The 14,485-nt window shown below is 39.3% G+C and overlaps 1 protein-coding gene across 6 annotated transcripts in view; it reads right to left on the bottom strand.

Annotated features, from left to right (window-relative positions):
* Positions 1-14,485, bottom strand: part of LTBP1 (latent transforming growth factor beta binding protein 1) — a 462,412-nt gene that overhangs the window by 161,802 nt on the left and 286,125 nt on the right. For 3 of the 6 annotated variants that reach the window (XM_032172648.2, XM_058426675.1, XM_032172649.2), the window contains 3 exons: positions 9,595-9,717; positions 4,218-4,385; positions 686-913 (listed from right to left, as the gene is read on the bottom strand). In XM_032172648.2, the coding sequence (XP_032028539.1) occupies positions 686-913; positions 4,218-4,385; positions 9,595-9,717 (519 nt within the window). The remainder of the gene's footprint in view (positions 1-685; positions 914-4,217; positions 4,386-9,594; positions 9,718-14,485) is intronic. The other 3 variants (XM_032172650.2, XM_058426676.1, XM_032172651.2) reach the window with 1 other exon arrangement.

Raw genomic sequence — 14,485 nt, 5'->3', positions numbered from 1 at the left:
GGGATGACCCCACATCCTGAATGCCAGAGAGAGAGTAAAAGTCCATTGTCTCTAGACTCCCTCTCAAGTACAAGGCCTTAAACTATTTCCTTGGGAAAAGGTGCTCCATGGTCACGGGTCCCATTACATGTTCTCTATATGACATCTGGCAAGTCATGTCCCCTCTCTAGGTCTCAGGTTTCTCAGAGGGTAAATGGAAGAACCACACTAGGTGATCACCAGATCTCTTCAACCGACGATCTCTTAGCTTCCTTCATTTCACCCTCCATTATCCTTGACTGCCCATTAGACCTTAATGTTTTAACTTTTTGAAAGTCTGTGGATTCCACTTCATAAATAAATACTTGTTAAATGGCCTTCTAGACAAGAAATCAATTATGGCTATTCCCTGAAGGATCTAAATCACTCTCCAAGAATAAACGCCAAGATAAAGTAGCCCCCAAACATCAGGACAACATTCTGAAATTAGCATGGAATATTGTTATCTACTAGGTACATATTATTCCAGAGCAGTGGCTAAACATTTTACAATACACAGGGCAGCCCCCAATCAAATAATTCTCCACTCTAAAATGCCAATAGTGCTTAGGCTGAGAAATTCTGCTCTAGAGGGTTATAAACAGGGAAATCAAAGCAAAGACACACAGAGAGATGTCTAGAGTCCATGATCTATTACCGCTCTCACCTTCTGGCTCCGCCACTCCTGGCCCGTGTTCCCGGGAGAAGGTCAGGGCCTCCACTGGCTCTTCCTTGGCTGGGAGAGGTGGAGGATGAGTACTTTTAGCAACAGGTTGAGTGTTCTTTGGCTTGACAAATACAGGTCCTTTACCTACATGGTGATGGATTGGCCTGCGTCTATGAACGCCAGAAACCGTATAACCCATTCCACCAGGACAGATTTCCTTAAAAGCAGCTAGATTTGGGATGGGAAAATATTCCTTTTAAAAATCTAACAGTGCAAACTTATACAGAGGAAAATATCATGATGAATAGCTCTTAATAAATCATCACTAATATAGTTACATTTTAAAACTTCAAAAACAGGTGCAAAATGTAAGCAAATTGCTCAAATTTCTGATAAACTTGCATATTTACAGAAAAAACTCCAACTCTTTTTTTACTAAACGTTTTTCCATCTGTTAATTCCTTATCCTACCCAATCAGAATATACATATTATGTATAGCATATACTTAGCATATATTTTATATATCATATTATATATATAGTCATCCCTCAGTATCCATGAGGGATTCGTTCTAGGATACCCCCTGTGGATACCAAAATCTGCAATGCTCAAGTCCCTTACATAAAATTGCATAGTATGATCAGCCCTCCATATCCAGTTCTGCGTCCACAGATTCAACCAACCAATTGGGTTGGATCCACTGATGCATAACCATGGATATAGACGGTAACTATATATATATATAGTTAGCCCTCCATCCCATATATATCAGCAACCAATTAGAAAATACTATATATCATATTAGGTTATACATTGGAAGATATTTTATATATAGAAGACACTATATGTATTATATGTCTCATGTTGCATGTATATGTGTTATCGGAAAAAATCAGGCTTTTTTCCCGCTTTGATGTAATTTCATTAGTTATTAACAAAGAACTCAGTGACATTTGTCCAAGTTAGATGAAGAGCCATAAGGCTTAAAAAAAAATCACTATTCAGGGAAATGAGATGCTGAAATCCTCACAGTTTGCTTCCAGTTGAAGAACACAAAGGGCTCCACCAAAATGCCATGTATCAGCTGGTTAAGAGGATGTAGATTATGGAGGACGGAAAAGGGGAAGTGTTTCTGAAGGGGAGAATCTCGGGATAGTGAGGCGGAGTCTAGAGAAGTGAGACATGCTGGAGATGATAGGTAGAAATCAAGAAAGAAGGGAAATGCCAAATCAAGATGCAGCTATTTTCAAGTAAAGGAACAATAACTGGGAAAAGCCTGGCTGTGACCAGCTTGTTTAATTACCCAGAGGCCACGGAGATATTCTGTGCCCTGGAATCACTATCATTGCCAGAAAAAAAGTGGTTTTGTATTCTTTAAAAAAAAAAAAAAGTAGACTCAGCACATGTGATTTGCTAACCTCCACGGTATAATCCCCATGAATAGTGAAGGGGAAAGGCAAGGGGGAGAAGTGGGGTAAGGCAGTGTGTGGCCTTCAGAGGAAAAATCCACCTAATCCCTTTGGCGTTGGTGTTGGAGGCAAATTACCAAATGCAGACACCAAGGAGCTTATGGTTAACTTTTTTATTTCTACTTTTAAAATTGAATGTAAAATAAGTCATTTCTCACTTTCACTGAACAAGAGATCTTCTATTGAATGTTTGGGACCTAAAATTAGTTCTCAATAAAAAGGAAACTCTAAAAATACTGCTTATAGTATGCTAAAATATTGTTTTTCTAAGGATCACACACTAAATGGTAGAACCTCATTCTTATGTTTAACTAGGAAAAGCAATTTTTACTTGGAAAGATGTTTCCAGAAGAAAACATGACTTTAAAGACCAAGTTAAAAAAATTAATGAACTAAATATTTTTAGTGAAAATCACCATATAACCAAAACTTAAGTGCAAAAATTTTATCTTGAATATTATTTTCAAATTTACTGATAGTACTAGAGAGGAGTATCCCTGAGTTCCAGGAACCATCTCAATTTATGCTTCATGTAAGGATTACAAAGCTATCAAAATTGAGCTTCTACTTGTACCCCTGAACTTAAAAGCTAAAAATTTAAAAAATGTAAAAAAATTACAAACACATTATACAGACACAAAATAACATGCATAATAAATTCACAAACTGAAAGCTTTAAAAATTGAACTTCAAGAGAAACCTGTCTATACATTATAAAGATTTAGTTGATTATTAATTTTTAATAATGAGTGGATCCACGCCTATAATCCCAGCACTTTGGGAGGCCGAGGCGGGCGGATCATGAGGTCAGGAGATCAAGTAACACAGTCAAACTCTGTCTCTACTAAAAATACAAAAAAAAAAATTAGCTGGGCGTGGTGGTGGGCGCCTGTAGTCCTAGCCACTTGGGAGGCTGAGGCAGGAGAATGGTGTGAACCCAGGAGGCGGAGCTTGCAGTGAGCCGAGATCACACCACTGCACTCCAGCCTGGGCAACAGAGTGAGGCTCCATCTCAAAAAAAAAAAAAAAAAAAAATGAGTGCATCAGATGGCACAAGAGGGTACTGGGACCTTTTGGAGGCCTAAAATCATCTAGTCTACCGATATACCATCAATGTTGTATTATCCTTTGCCTTACACAGTTCTTTCTGGTTCTAACCATGAACAAAGGTGAGTCATGACACTTATATTTAAATCTTGTCTGCTATGGTGTAAGTTACAGCTTTAAGACACTACATAGCCCTGTGAGTTAAGACACTTTCCTAGGTGGAAAGCATCTTATCAAACATGCAATTGAGTAGACTATTTAATGTCCACCCCAAGTAAGTGACATTGAGGCCATTCCTTGTTAATATCAGGTCTAATACTTTCAGGTTACATTTCTTTCTCTTCCACTTAACTCTACTTGATCCTGCTTGAGAAGCTGGTGGTTCACTGGTAGAAATAAGGTATTTAAAGAGATAAATTTGCCTTCTCAGGGCATAAGGCAATTATGTACCAAATTGAAGGATAAAGAATAATCTACTTCCTAATACTCAACTCCCACAGAAGTTTTCAGGAGTTTTGGCAAGATCTGTCCTTAAGTTATTAATCTTCATAGGGTAAATTCAATCATGAATATAATTCCCTCCATTTCCAATTAAAGAAATTAAGCACGATACTCAATAAATGAGTAAATGAGTCAACTTGCACAAAGTCTAGTTACTGTGAATTGATGAGCAGCCAATCATTAGGAAAGCACATGGCCCAGCAGAGCCTTCTGGTCTCTCTACACTTAAATATCAGACTCAGAGTCCTGGAAATTGAAGATAAAATATAATGGCTTTTCTTAATATTCAAAAGGAAGTCTGATATCACACAGAAATGGGAAAATCTCTTTGTGCATAATTTTTTCCCACTGATTCAACATTGTATGTGTACAGTTTCTACAAAAGTGATAAAATATTTACAATGTATTATTAAAAATTAAAGTCAGAAACCACAAATGACCCAAGTTGCCAAAGTTGTCCCGCGTACTCATGTGGCTGGGAATCTATGTGCGCATACAGCTGGGCATGTCTTACCTGTGCCTGGAAGGGGACATTTCTCACAGTGTGGGCCCCAGGCCTTGCCCACACTACAACAGCAGAGCTGCTTGGTGAGGTGAACAGATAGAGGGTGCATACACTGTCTTCCAGAACTGACAAGTCGGTAACAGGGCCCTTTCTCTTCCGAGATCACAGGGGGATCAGCTGAAGCAGAGAGATAAAGCCTGACATTACACGAGAAACCAAAACTACATTGGCTTTCCAAATGACAGTAAAATGAACCCTAAGGTATGAATTAAAAACCATACTTCAGGATAAATCTGTCTAGATTTAGAGCATCACCTTTCTTGAAGAAAAATCAGTTTACCATGTGAGTTTTAGAGTCAGGGCACCAACAAGTCGTGACAGTGATTGTCCCTGTCCCTCTCTGGTCCCGTCTTCCATTTTAGCAAGCATGCAATTAGGTATGTGTGCGTAATGAAGAGAAACATTGCAACAAAAACCCACCTTTCCAAATAAACCTAGTCACCTACTATCAAAATCACTACCTACTTTTCTATATTTAACCACAGTAGAGATAACTCTAGGGCAGCATTTAGTGAATAATCAGGCACTTCGGAGAATGAGGAACATGGTTGATGCTGCAAGCCAGCATCTGCTCTTCTCATCCCAGGGAAGGAAGAGCTTGCAGGGCCCATCAGGTCTCGCCCTGGGCCAGTGAACATGAATGGGAGGCAGAAAGTGGTTTCTGATTTGGAGTGCCACACAAGGCCCCTGTTCTAGCCAGACAGTACACCAGAGAAGGAACAGATGATGTGCTCAGCTCCTCGGAAAACACTGCGAAAGCATACAAGGCTATAGCCAACCAATACCTAAACTTTAATCCTCATCTTCTGCTATACGTTTAGTAGATAAGAGTTCATCAGCCTAACAGCTAAATACTCTGCTAGGCACACATGGCAAATATGAAGATCAGCAAAACACAGCCCTGCCTTCAAGAAGTTCATCTTCTAATGCAAATATGCATGGAGTGTATTCTACAGAACCAGGTCCAGGTCAAGTCAAAGGTGCTGAATCAGTTTGGTGTTCCCCTCTGCCCAATCCCCAAACCCAACCAAAGCTCTTCTCTATCATATCACCATACAAATGAGGTTTTCTGACTTGCCTTTCCCTTACCCAATTCCTCTAGCATATTTTTTTTTTGAGACGGAGTCTCACTCTGTCACCCAGGCTAGAGTAGCGGCGCGATCTCGGCTCACTGCAAGCTCCACCTCCCAGGTTCACGCCATTCTCCCGCCTCAGCCTCCTGAGTAGCTGGGACTACAGGCACCTGCTACCACACCCAGCTAATTTTGGTTTTTTGTATTTTTAATAGAGACGGGGTTTCACCATGTTAGCCAGGATGTTCCTGATCTCCTGACCTTGTGATCCGCATGCCTCGGCCTCCCAAAGTACTGGGATTACAGATAGAGAATATTCCATCATCTCAGATAGTTCTATTGGACCATGTTAATTAGCCTGAGCATCAGCAAACTTTTTCTGTCAAGCATCAGATAATAAGTATTTTAGGCTTTGTGGGCCATATGATTTCTGTTGTAACTTCTCAACTCTGTCTTTGTAATACAAAAGCAGCATTAGACAATAAGTAAATGAATGGACATGGCTGTGTTCCAATAAAACTTTATTTACAAAAACAAACAGATTTTTTTCCCATGGGCTATAATTTGCCAACCCCTGATCTAGAACCCTAAATTTGGAGGCACAAATCCTGTTTTAAATCTCAATTCTCAGCTACTAGCTGTGTGAGAAGCTACTTAAACTTTCCTAGCTTTAGTTTCCCAGTGTATAAGATAAGCACAGTATGTTTCTCATAAAGATGCTCAGGAAATTACACATGAATGATGTACTTAATTAAGACTGGCTTTTAAAAGGCATTTGCCCTTTATCTCATGACTTCCAGGACTACGGCAGAAGTTCCTGAGCACATCTTCTCTCTAACCCTCCATTTCTGTCAACTAGCTCCAAGTTGATGGGTAAAGAATACTATGAAAAGGCAAAAGCCTAGGCTCAGAATTCTTTTATCTGGGCCTTTTTACTGAACCTGTGGACACTCTCTCAGCAGCACTCATCCTGGAGCTCTGAAGTTCCTGCAGGAGTTCAGAAAGCCAGAAAGTCTTCCTACTTGGATTGCAAAGACGATACTTTTCTTGAATTTGCTCTGAAAAGTCCTTGAATTTCCACCTTTCCCCATAAATCAGGTAGCAACAAGTCTGGAGAATGCTGCTACACCATCCTAAGCCTCAAACACAGAGGTCAGAGGCAGCAAATGCCAGCATTTGCCTACTTTCTTCCTTTTAGCTTGGCTAAGCCAAGGCAAGCGGCAAGGAGAGAAAGTGAAATTGTTGCAACCTTTGGCTGGAGTCAAGGAATTCTGGGGGGTTCATCTCAGTTCAGTGCATTCAAGAAGAGAAAGTGCTTCCCGTTGTTCCTTGGCCATAACCATGTGCAGGAGTTCAGAGAGTCAGCCACACCTTGTATGCTCTGGATATGGCCTAAATTCATGCTGTCTTAGCAAATGTTGTCATTTGTCCTCCATTTGCCTGCAGGCTTCATCCCTGGCTGGTTTTATCTCTCTCCAGAGCAAACATTTAGCAATCACTGTGTTGAGTGCCTGTGTGTGTGTCTGTGTGTCTGTGTGTGTGCGTGTGCGTGTGTGTGATCTCCAGTCCCCTTCTGCTACTTCCCTGTGACTACCAAAAATACCATGATCTTTTAATTTTTTTCCTTTGCTCTGTAAGTATCACCTTCTTCCCTAATTCTTTCTGTCCTCAGACTTCCCCCACCAAGCTCTTCACAGAATTCACCTGAAAACCAGAGCGGACTGGTTCAAATCGCAAATCCGAAAGGAACTCTATATGTCTCTGTGATGTTACATGTGGTAAACTCAGAGGAAAGAGAAATAAATCTTCTCACTCAACACTGGTAAAGAGCCCAGGTTTTCACTTCGAACTCTCAACTGGAACACTTAACTAGCAACGAACGTCTCTTAATACTTACCAGTTCAGCTGTTGTAGCTGAACCATAAAATTGAATTATTTATTTTTCAAAAAAGAATGGATGGTTGTTTAATAAGTTCAGAATTATTTGGGCATTGACAGGGAAAATAAATGCTAAGGAAATGTGCAAGTGTTTCAAAAATCTCATTGGCAGATTTCTACAATCTTATTAAAACCTGGATGTCTGCCCTTAACTCTAGACATCAGATCTAGTCAAAGTTTCACACAGCATTTTGTGACTAGTTCTGCAAGTTTACCTAATCAGCAACCTTCAATATAAGAATTGTAACCAGACTACAAGTCAAATTATAAAAGGGTGGAAAAAGCATTCACAACAAACTCTATATCCAAACTCTACAATCTTTATGTTTAAATTATAAAATGATTTATAATATTTATTCATGTGATTCAAATCAGCCAAAAATGATCCCCTAAGTTATCTGGATGTCATCAACAATGTGATTTTTGGCCTGAAATTTCCAAATCCTTGCATCAGTTTCAAAGGTACTTTGTGTGCAAATATAATTTTATGGTCTAATTTTACCACCCGTTAGGAAAGCCTATAATAATTACGTGTCTGTCTGCTTCATGATCAGAACTGTTTGTAAAAGAACATAGAAAAGAGGACTTACGTGTAAAACTTCCTAATCTGCAGTTGACAGTTTTTAAAGGAAAAGAGTAGTAATTAGTAATAACATTTCAAAACACTCAACAAACTCACCTAAAAGTAATAAATGAGACTGTCATTTTTATTTTACTACATTTGTCTTTATTTTATCACCTCTACATATCTTACCTTAGGGTAAAGAGTTAGAGAGATAAGCTTCTTTAAAAATGAATGGCAGTATACCCATGAAGAACATGTCAACCAAATGGCATATTTCAAACTAGGGACAAGAAAGATGCAGCTCATTATATACCAAAGCCACATTAAAAAATAAATAAAAGTGGCCGGGCATGGTGGCTCATACCTGTAATCCCAGCACTTTGGGAGGCTGAGGTGGGTGGATCAGCTGAGATCAGGAGTTCAAGACCAGCCTGACCAACATGGCAAAACCCTGTCTCTACTAAAAATACAAAAATTAGCTGGGCATCGTGGCACATGCCCATAATCCCAGCTACTTGGGAGGCTGAGGTAGGAGAATCATTTGAACCCGGGAGGCAGAGGTTGCAGTGGATGGAGATCGCACCATTGCACTCGCATCTGGGCGACAAAAGTGAAACTCCGTCTCAAAAATAGATAGATAGATAGATAGATGATAGATAGATAGATAAAAACAAAAACTTGCAGGAAAGAAACTAATACACAGTTGCTCTCAAAATTATCCTAATACTTTTCTGCCATGCATCCATTTAAACTGTATATAATCTTTAAAAATCTGCAGTGCTACAAGGCCCATGTCTATAGTCATGCTACTCAGCAGGCTGAACAGAGATCACTTGAGTCCAGGATTTGAGTCCAGCCCAGGCAACATAGCAAGACCTCATCTCTTTAAAAAAAATCTTCCAGTGCTTACCTATAATAATGGGCATGATTACTTTAAAAATAAGACATTCTTAAAAATCTCAAATCTGCATTTGAGAACTTTACACCTAAAATGCATTCCTCTCTAATGGCATATGATCTGTAGTGATTACATGGATTAATTTACATGGAGAGGGAGTATCTCTTTGGTGAAACTATATTTCAGAACCAATATTAGAACATGTGGTTTAATGAAGGATTTTAACCCTTATCAGAAACAAGGGAAAATCTCAGAAACATTTTTAAGGCAAAACAATATAATTTAGGGTCATTTTGGTGGGTTTAAAGAACAAGACAATATCTGAAATTAGAACTGAATTAGAAAATCTAAAACACAGGGCCTTGGTAACTATTTTCCAGACTCTTCCAATTGAGAAAGAAGTGAAACCTCATTAAATCAGAGTCCAGTGACTCAGAATTTGGAATAATTAAAGGCAGAAGCTGGGATACAGTTTAATTCAACCTAAAGAATGCTTAAAATACTGTATTTATGAAGGAAAAACTTACTGTCATCTCTCAGGTACCAAAAAGTTTGATATGTCCATTTTAATTCTCTCTTTTCATCAGAGCATATTTCCTCAGTATGCTTAGTCTCTATCCAGAGTTTTAGCTATTATATTTTTATCACCATGATAAAAATGCATTTTAGAGAGGGTTCCACGATATCACTTTATTCTACTACATCAGGCGGGCCCCCTCCTTGTTATTTTAATTAATGAGGTTTTCCTGCATATTTACAAGCATTCATTTGGCCACTGAGTATTTCCGTTCTTTTGGAAAAACCCCAAAGACAATTAATCCAAAATAGGAATAAAAAGTGATTATTACTTACGAACACAACTTGAAAAGGTAGGATCTGGCCCAAATCCTATTTTGCAGGTACATCGATAGCTGCCCATGGTATTCAAACACTCACCATTAGGGCATACACCTTGTAGCTGACATTCATTAATATCTGCAGAAAAACACAATTCTTTAGAAGGAGCGGTCAAGCCCCATTGAGCAGATTCTGGCTATACATTGCATTCACTTCCTTTTTCACTATAATAATCTTTTAGTTATAGTGAAAAAAGGATGTAGCAGGTGTGAATAATCTTAAATCAATTAATGTTTATTGAACATTTACAATTTATATAGCAAATATTTATTACATACCTACTACATGTCAGGTGCTAAGGATTTACTAGTGAAAAAAAACTGATAAAAATTCTGGCCTTCACAGAGCTTTTGCTTTAGTGTTAGTTTATGTTAGGCACTATGGAGCATATAGGTAAGGCAAAGACTCTCACTCTGGAAGCACTGACAGTCTAACTGTACATATGAATATTTGAAAAACTAAAGAAGTGAAAAGCAGTTCAAGTCATCCCAAGAAAGAACGTCATAAACTGTTAGAAGTTAAATTATGAAATTGCCCATACAGACAGTAAAAGCCACAGAAGGAAGCTGGAGGTGGGGCAGACTGTGGCACAGAGGAGGACATAAGACTTTAGAGTGCTGATGTCTGGGTGGGAGCTGGATGGATGGGCGAGGAAGGGAAGGAATGACTTGTGTGGGAAACCCTGGAGCTTGAGCAGAGTGTGGCCAGTGGATGGAGGCTCAGGAAATAATGAGTCAAACCACTGGCTGGAAAAGAAGATTCAGGAAGGTAAATAGTTGGAAACAGAGCTGGTACAATTCAGCCTGCATTTGGATTCAGTTTCATTGAGAACAGGGAGCTGTACTAAAGGTTTCTGAGCAGGAGAGAGACAGACTCAAAGACAGACTCTAGGAAAATTCACCTGGCCAACACATGGCTTGTTGAGAAGAGATTAAAAGTCTGATCACTTGAAGGGGTCATGCAAGTATGAGGTTGGTAACAGCCAGGCTGGTGACAGTGAGAACAATCAGGAAGATAAAGAATGGACAAATCTTTTTATTTTTATTTTTTTAAGAACAATTGACAATGCATGGTGCTTGACTGGACCACACACCATGAGAAAGTAAGAGAAAGGAGTCAAGGATGTCTGGAGGCTTCTAATCCAAGAAAAAAGGAAAAAAAAAATCACAGCTGGTTTTGCGGGAGTTCTGAGGAAGAAAGAAGGCAGGGAGAAGAGGAGTTCAGTTTTATAATTCAAGGTCACATTGGGATACCCAAGTAGAACTACCCAGTAGCAGCAGAAGATTCAGAAATAGAGTGAAAGAGGAAATCACTGCTACAAATAGACACTTAAGATACTCTGCATATGGAGATGCAGGGGGAAATCAAAGTGATTTGAAAGAGGAGGGATATAAATGAAGTGATTTTACAAAGAAAGATTATATAGTCACTTGCAAAGGCAATTAATTGAAAATCAAAAAGTTGGATACAATGGTAACAAAACATTATTATCAGGATCATCACATAAAAAGAAAATATAGCCCTCAATCATTATTTAAGCAAATACTAACATTACTTGAACATGAATATTTCATGTTCTAAGTAGACATCGTGATCTACATATACATATTTTACTCAGAGCATGCCATTTTTAAGCTAATTTCAGTGATAAAGTTTGATACCTTCCGTGACATTCAAATGATAAGTTAATGCATATTTGCTATATAAATTCTATAGTGTTCCAACTTGCACGTAGCTGGAAACTGGTACAGCTAGATGACACCTGGTACAGCACACAGTATAGCACCTGACCATCTCATTATTTAGTGAAGTGTGTGTTGTTCTGTAGTGCACTTTTATATACAGCACGTAACTGAAAATATTTCCCCGTAACTCATTCTTTTTAAGAAAACCACCAGGAAGGACCAGGAAGAGTGCCAAGTCCAGTTGGAGCTTACATGGCACAAGTGAAGCCCTATTATATGTCCCAAGTAAAACCTCAAGTTTGGGTAACCAGCCAGTTGCGGTCAGGAAGGCTGGACAAAATTTCCACTCTTCTATTTCCCCTCACATCCTCACTAGGGTACGATTATTAGCATTCCTCTTCCCCCGAATGGCCTGTACTCCTGTTCATTGGCTGCACCACTACACATTCCATGATAAGATTGAGGACCCAGAATTTTCCCTTGCTAGGTGGTTTCTATAACAGCACCATCTCAGCCTTGTGGCTGGCTGCCAGGCTAAGGTAGAGGTTTCCCCCCAGACTCACAAATACCTGATTTACAGCCAATGCCTAGTACCCTCTTCCAATGCCCCTTCTTTGACTCTCCACACTGCTCACTGCCTTGACTCTGATGGCATGGGAATGGAGGACAGGAATTCAGACGGAAGAAAACAACAAAAACGACCAAGCAAACCAATTAGGCATAGACAGGAAGAAACAGAAACATCCACAAAAAAGAAGAATCGTGTAAGACTCTTCCTGTTATGACTGTTTTAATCAGCTTGTGCCACCGGCACTGGCAGCAACACTTCCCCTAATTTTGGCCCGAAGAACCCAGGAAGCCTGGGCCTTCCTTTGTGACACATTCTCACAGCTTCCAGAAAAACTGTTTCCTTCAACTGCCTTGGTTCATTTATTTTTTTATATTTCCTGAACTACTACAAATTAGAGATTAGATTTCTGTTTCCTATATTTAACGTATATACACTAGAATATATCGATCTTAAGTATACAACTAGATGAATTTTTACATATCCACGTGTGGTGTACCCACCACCCAGATTGTGATTAAGAACATTTCTGGCCAGGCGCGGTGACTCACGCCTGTAATCCCAGCTCTTTGGGAGGCCAAGGCGGGCAGATCACGAGGTCAGGAGATCGAGACCATCCTGGCTAACACAGTGAAACCCCATCTCTACTAAAAATACAAAAAATTAGCCAGGTGTGGTGGTGGTACCTGCAGTCCCAGCTACTCGGGAGGCTGAGGCAGGAGAATGGCGTGAACCTGGGAGGTGGAGCTTGCAGTGAGCCAAGATCGCACCACTGCACTCCAGCCTGGGTGACAGAGCAAGACTCCGTCTCAAAAAAAAAAAAAAAAAAAAGAACATTTCCATCACCTCAGAAGGTTCTTTGTGCCCCTTCCCAGCCAACAAACAACTTATCCCCATAATTTTAATATAGGACTTCAGAAATTAATAAATTAATAAGATATTTCTAATTATTAAGAAACAGGAGCAACTAAGTGATTTTCCTAGACAGGTAGTTACAAGCTTTCTAAATTAAAGTGAAGGATGTCAGAGACTCGCAAACACGTTAAGAACAAAGCATTGGTTGAACCGAACGCATTGTATTTGGATGAGAGAAGAACATTCCAAGTGAAGACATCATCAGGCCAAAGTTTAACAACTGTTTGGAATGTGATATGTGAATGGTAAACCTGAATTCTATTTAGACTTAACAACTGTATGGAATGTGATGGGTGAATGGTAAAGCAGAATTCTATTTACAGTTAACAACTGTATGGAACGTGATGGGTGAATGGTAAACCATAATTCTATTCAGACTTAACAATTGTACGGAACGTGATGGGTGAATAGTAAACCAGAATTCTATTTAGACTTCATTGCCTAAAGCTATCTTCTTTCTTTAATCAGATAAAACCTGATTACAATATTTGTCATTTTATAAATAGCTTATTTTTGAATAATATCAAATAACAATATAGTGTTTCAGGAGTCTCATATTTTTATTTATTTATTTATTTATTTATTTATTTATTTATTTATTTATTTAAGATGGAGTCTTACTCTGTCGCACAGGTTGGAGTACAGCAGCACAATCTCGGGTTGCTGCAACCTTCGCCTCCCAGGTTCAAGTGATTCTCCTGCCTCATCCTCCTGAGTAGCTGGGATTACAGGCACGTGCCACCATGCCTGGCTAATTTTTTTTTTTTTTTTGTATTTTTAGTAGAGACGGGGTTTCACCATGTTGGCCAGGCTGGTCTTGAACTCCTGACCTCAAGTGATCCGCCCACCCGGCCTCCCAAAGTGCTCAGCCTCCCAAAGTGTGTGAGCCATTGCATCCGGCCGAGTCTCATATTTTAAAGGGTCAACAAACCTTCCTTAACGGATTCTAAATAAATCAAAAGTATTTTAATATTTAGTTTGAAAAACACATGAATTTATTCCTTGTTCTCCCTCTATAGATGACAAATTTCTCTGGAAAACTGTGGAAATCTGTCCTTTGAAGAAGTGGTATAACCACTGCATACTGCACAACTACCTGAGTTAAAGAATGAAGGCCAAAATAAATGGCTGAAGGGGCTCAGCACCCACATACAGCCAGTCACCCATTCCCTATCCCCATCTGAGCTTCTGTGTTCAGGCAGGCAGTCTAGAAGTTTATAGAAACAGAAACTAGGAAAGAAATTCATACAGACCCATGTGCTCCTCTAGAGTAGGCAAAATCCATGAAGCTACAGCTAACATGAAGGAGCTTTACATACTTTTCCACTTATTTAAAACATTTACGGGTATCTCTGCCTGTATAGCCTACCACATACTTCAGCTCACAGATGAAGTTCAATAATACAAAACTGCTTTTCTTCTAAAACTGCTCTTCTTCTAAAATGGTCAAATATTGGCAATGTCCTATGGTTCAACCTAATACAAAGAAATAAGAGGGCTGGGCTTCTATTAACCAGGTAGTAGAAAAATATAGAGTAATCAGGCATACATGCATTACAAGAGACTCCCTATGAACAACCCAACAGAAATAAGAGGGCTGGGCTTCTATTAACCAGGTAGTAGAAAAATATAGAGTAATCAGGCATACATGCATTACAAGAGACTCCCTATGAACAAC

This window comes from Hylobates moloch, unplaced genomic scaffold (assembly GCF_009828535.3).
Source record: "Hylobates moloch isolate HMO894 unplaced genomic scaffold, HMol_V3 SCAFFOLD_13, whole genome shotgun sequence".
NCBI lineage: Eukaryota > Metazoa > Chordata > Mammalia > Primates > Hylobatidae > Hylobates > Hylobates moloch.
This window is presented reverse-complemented; position numbering and strand designations above follow the sequence as displayed.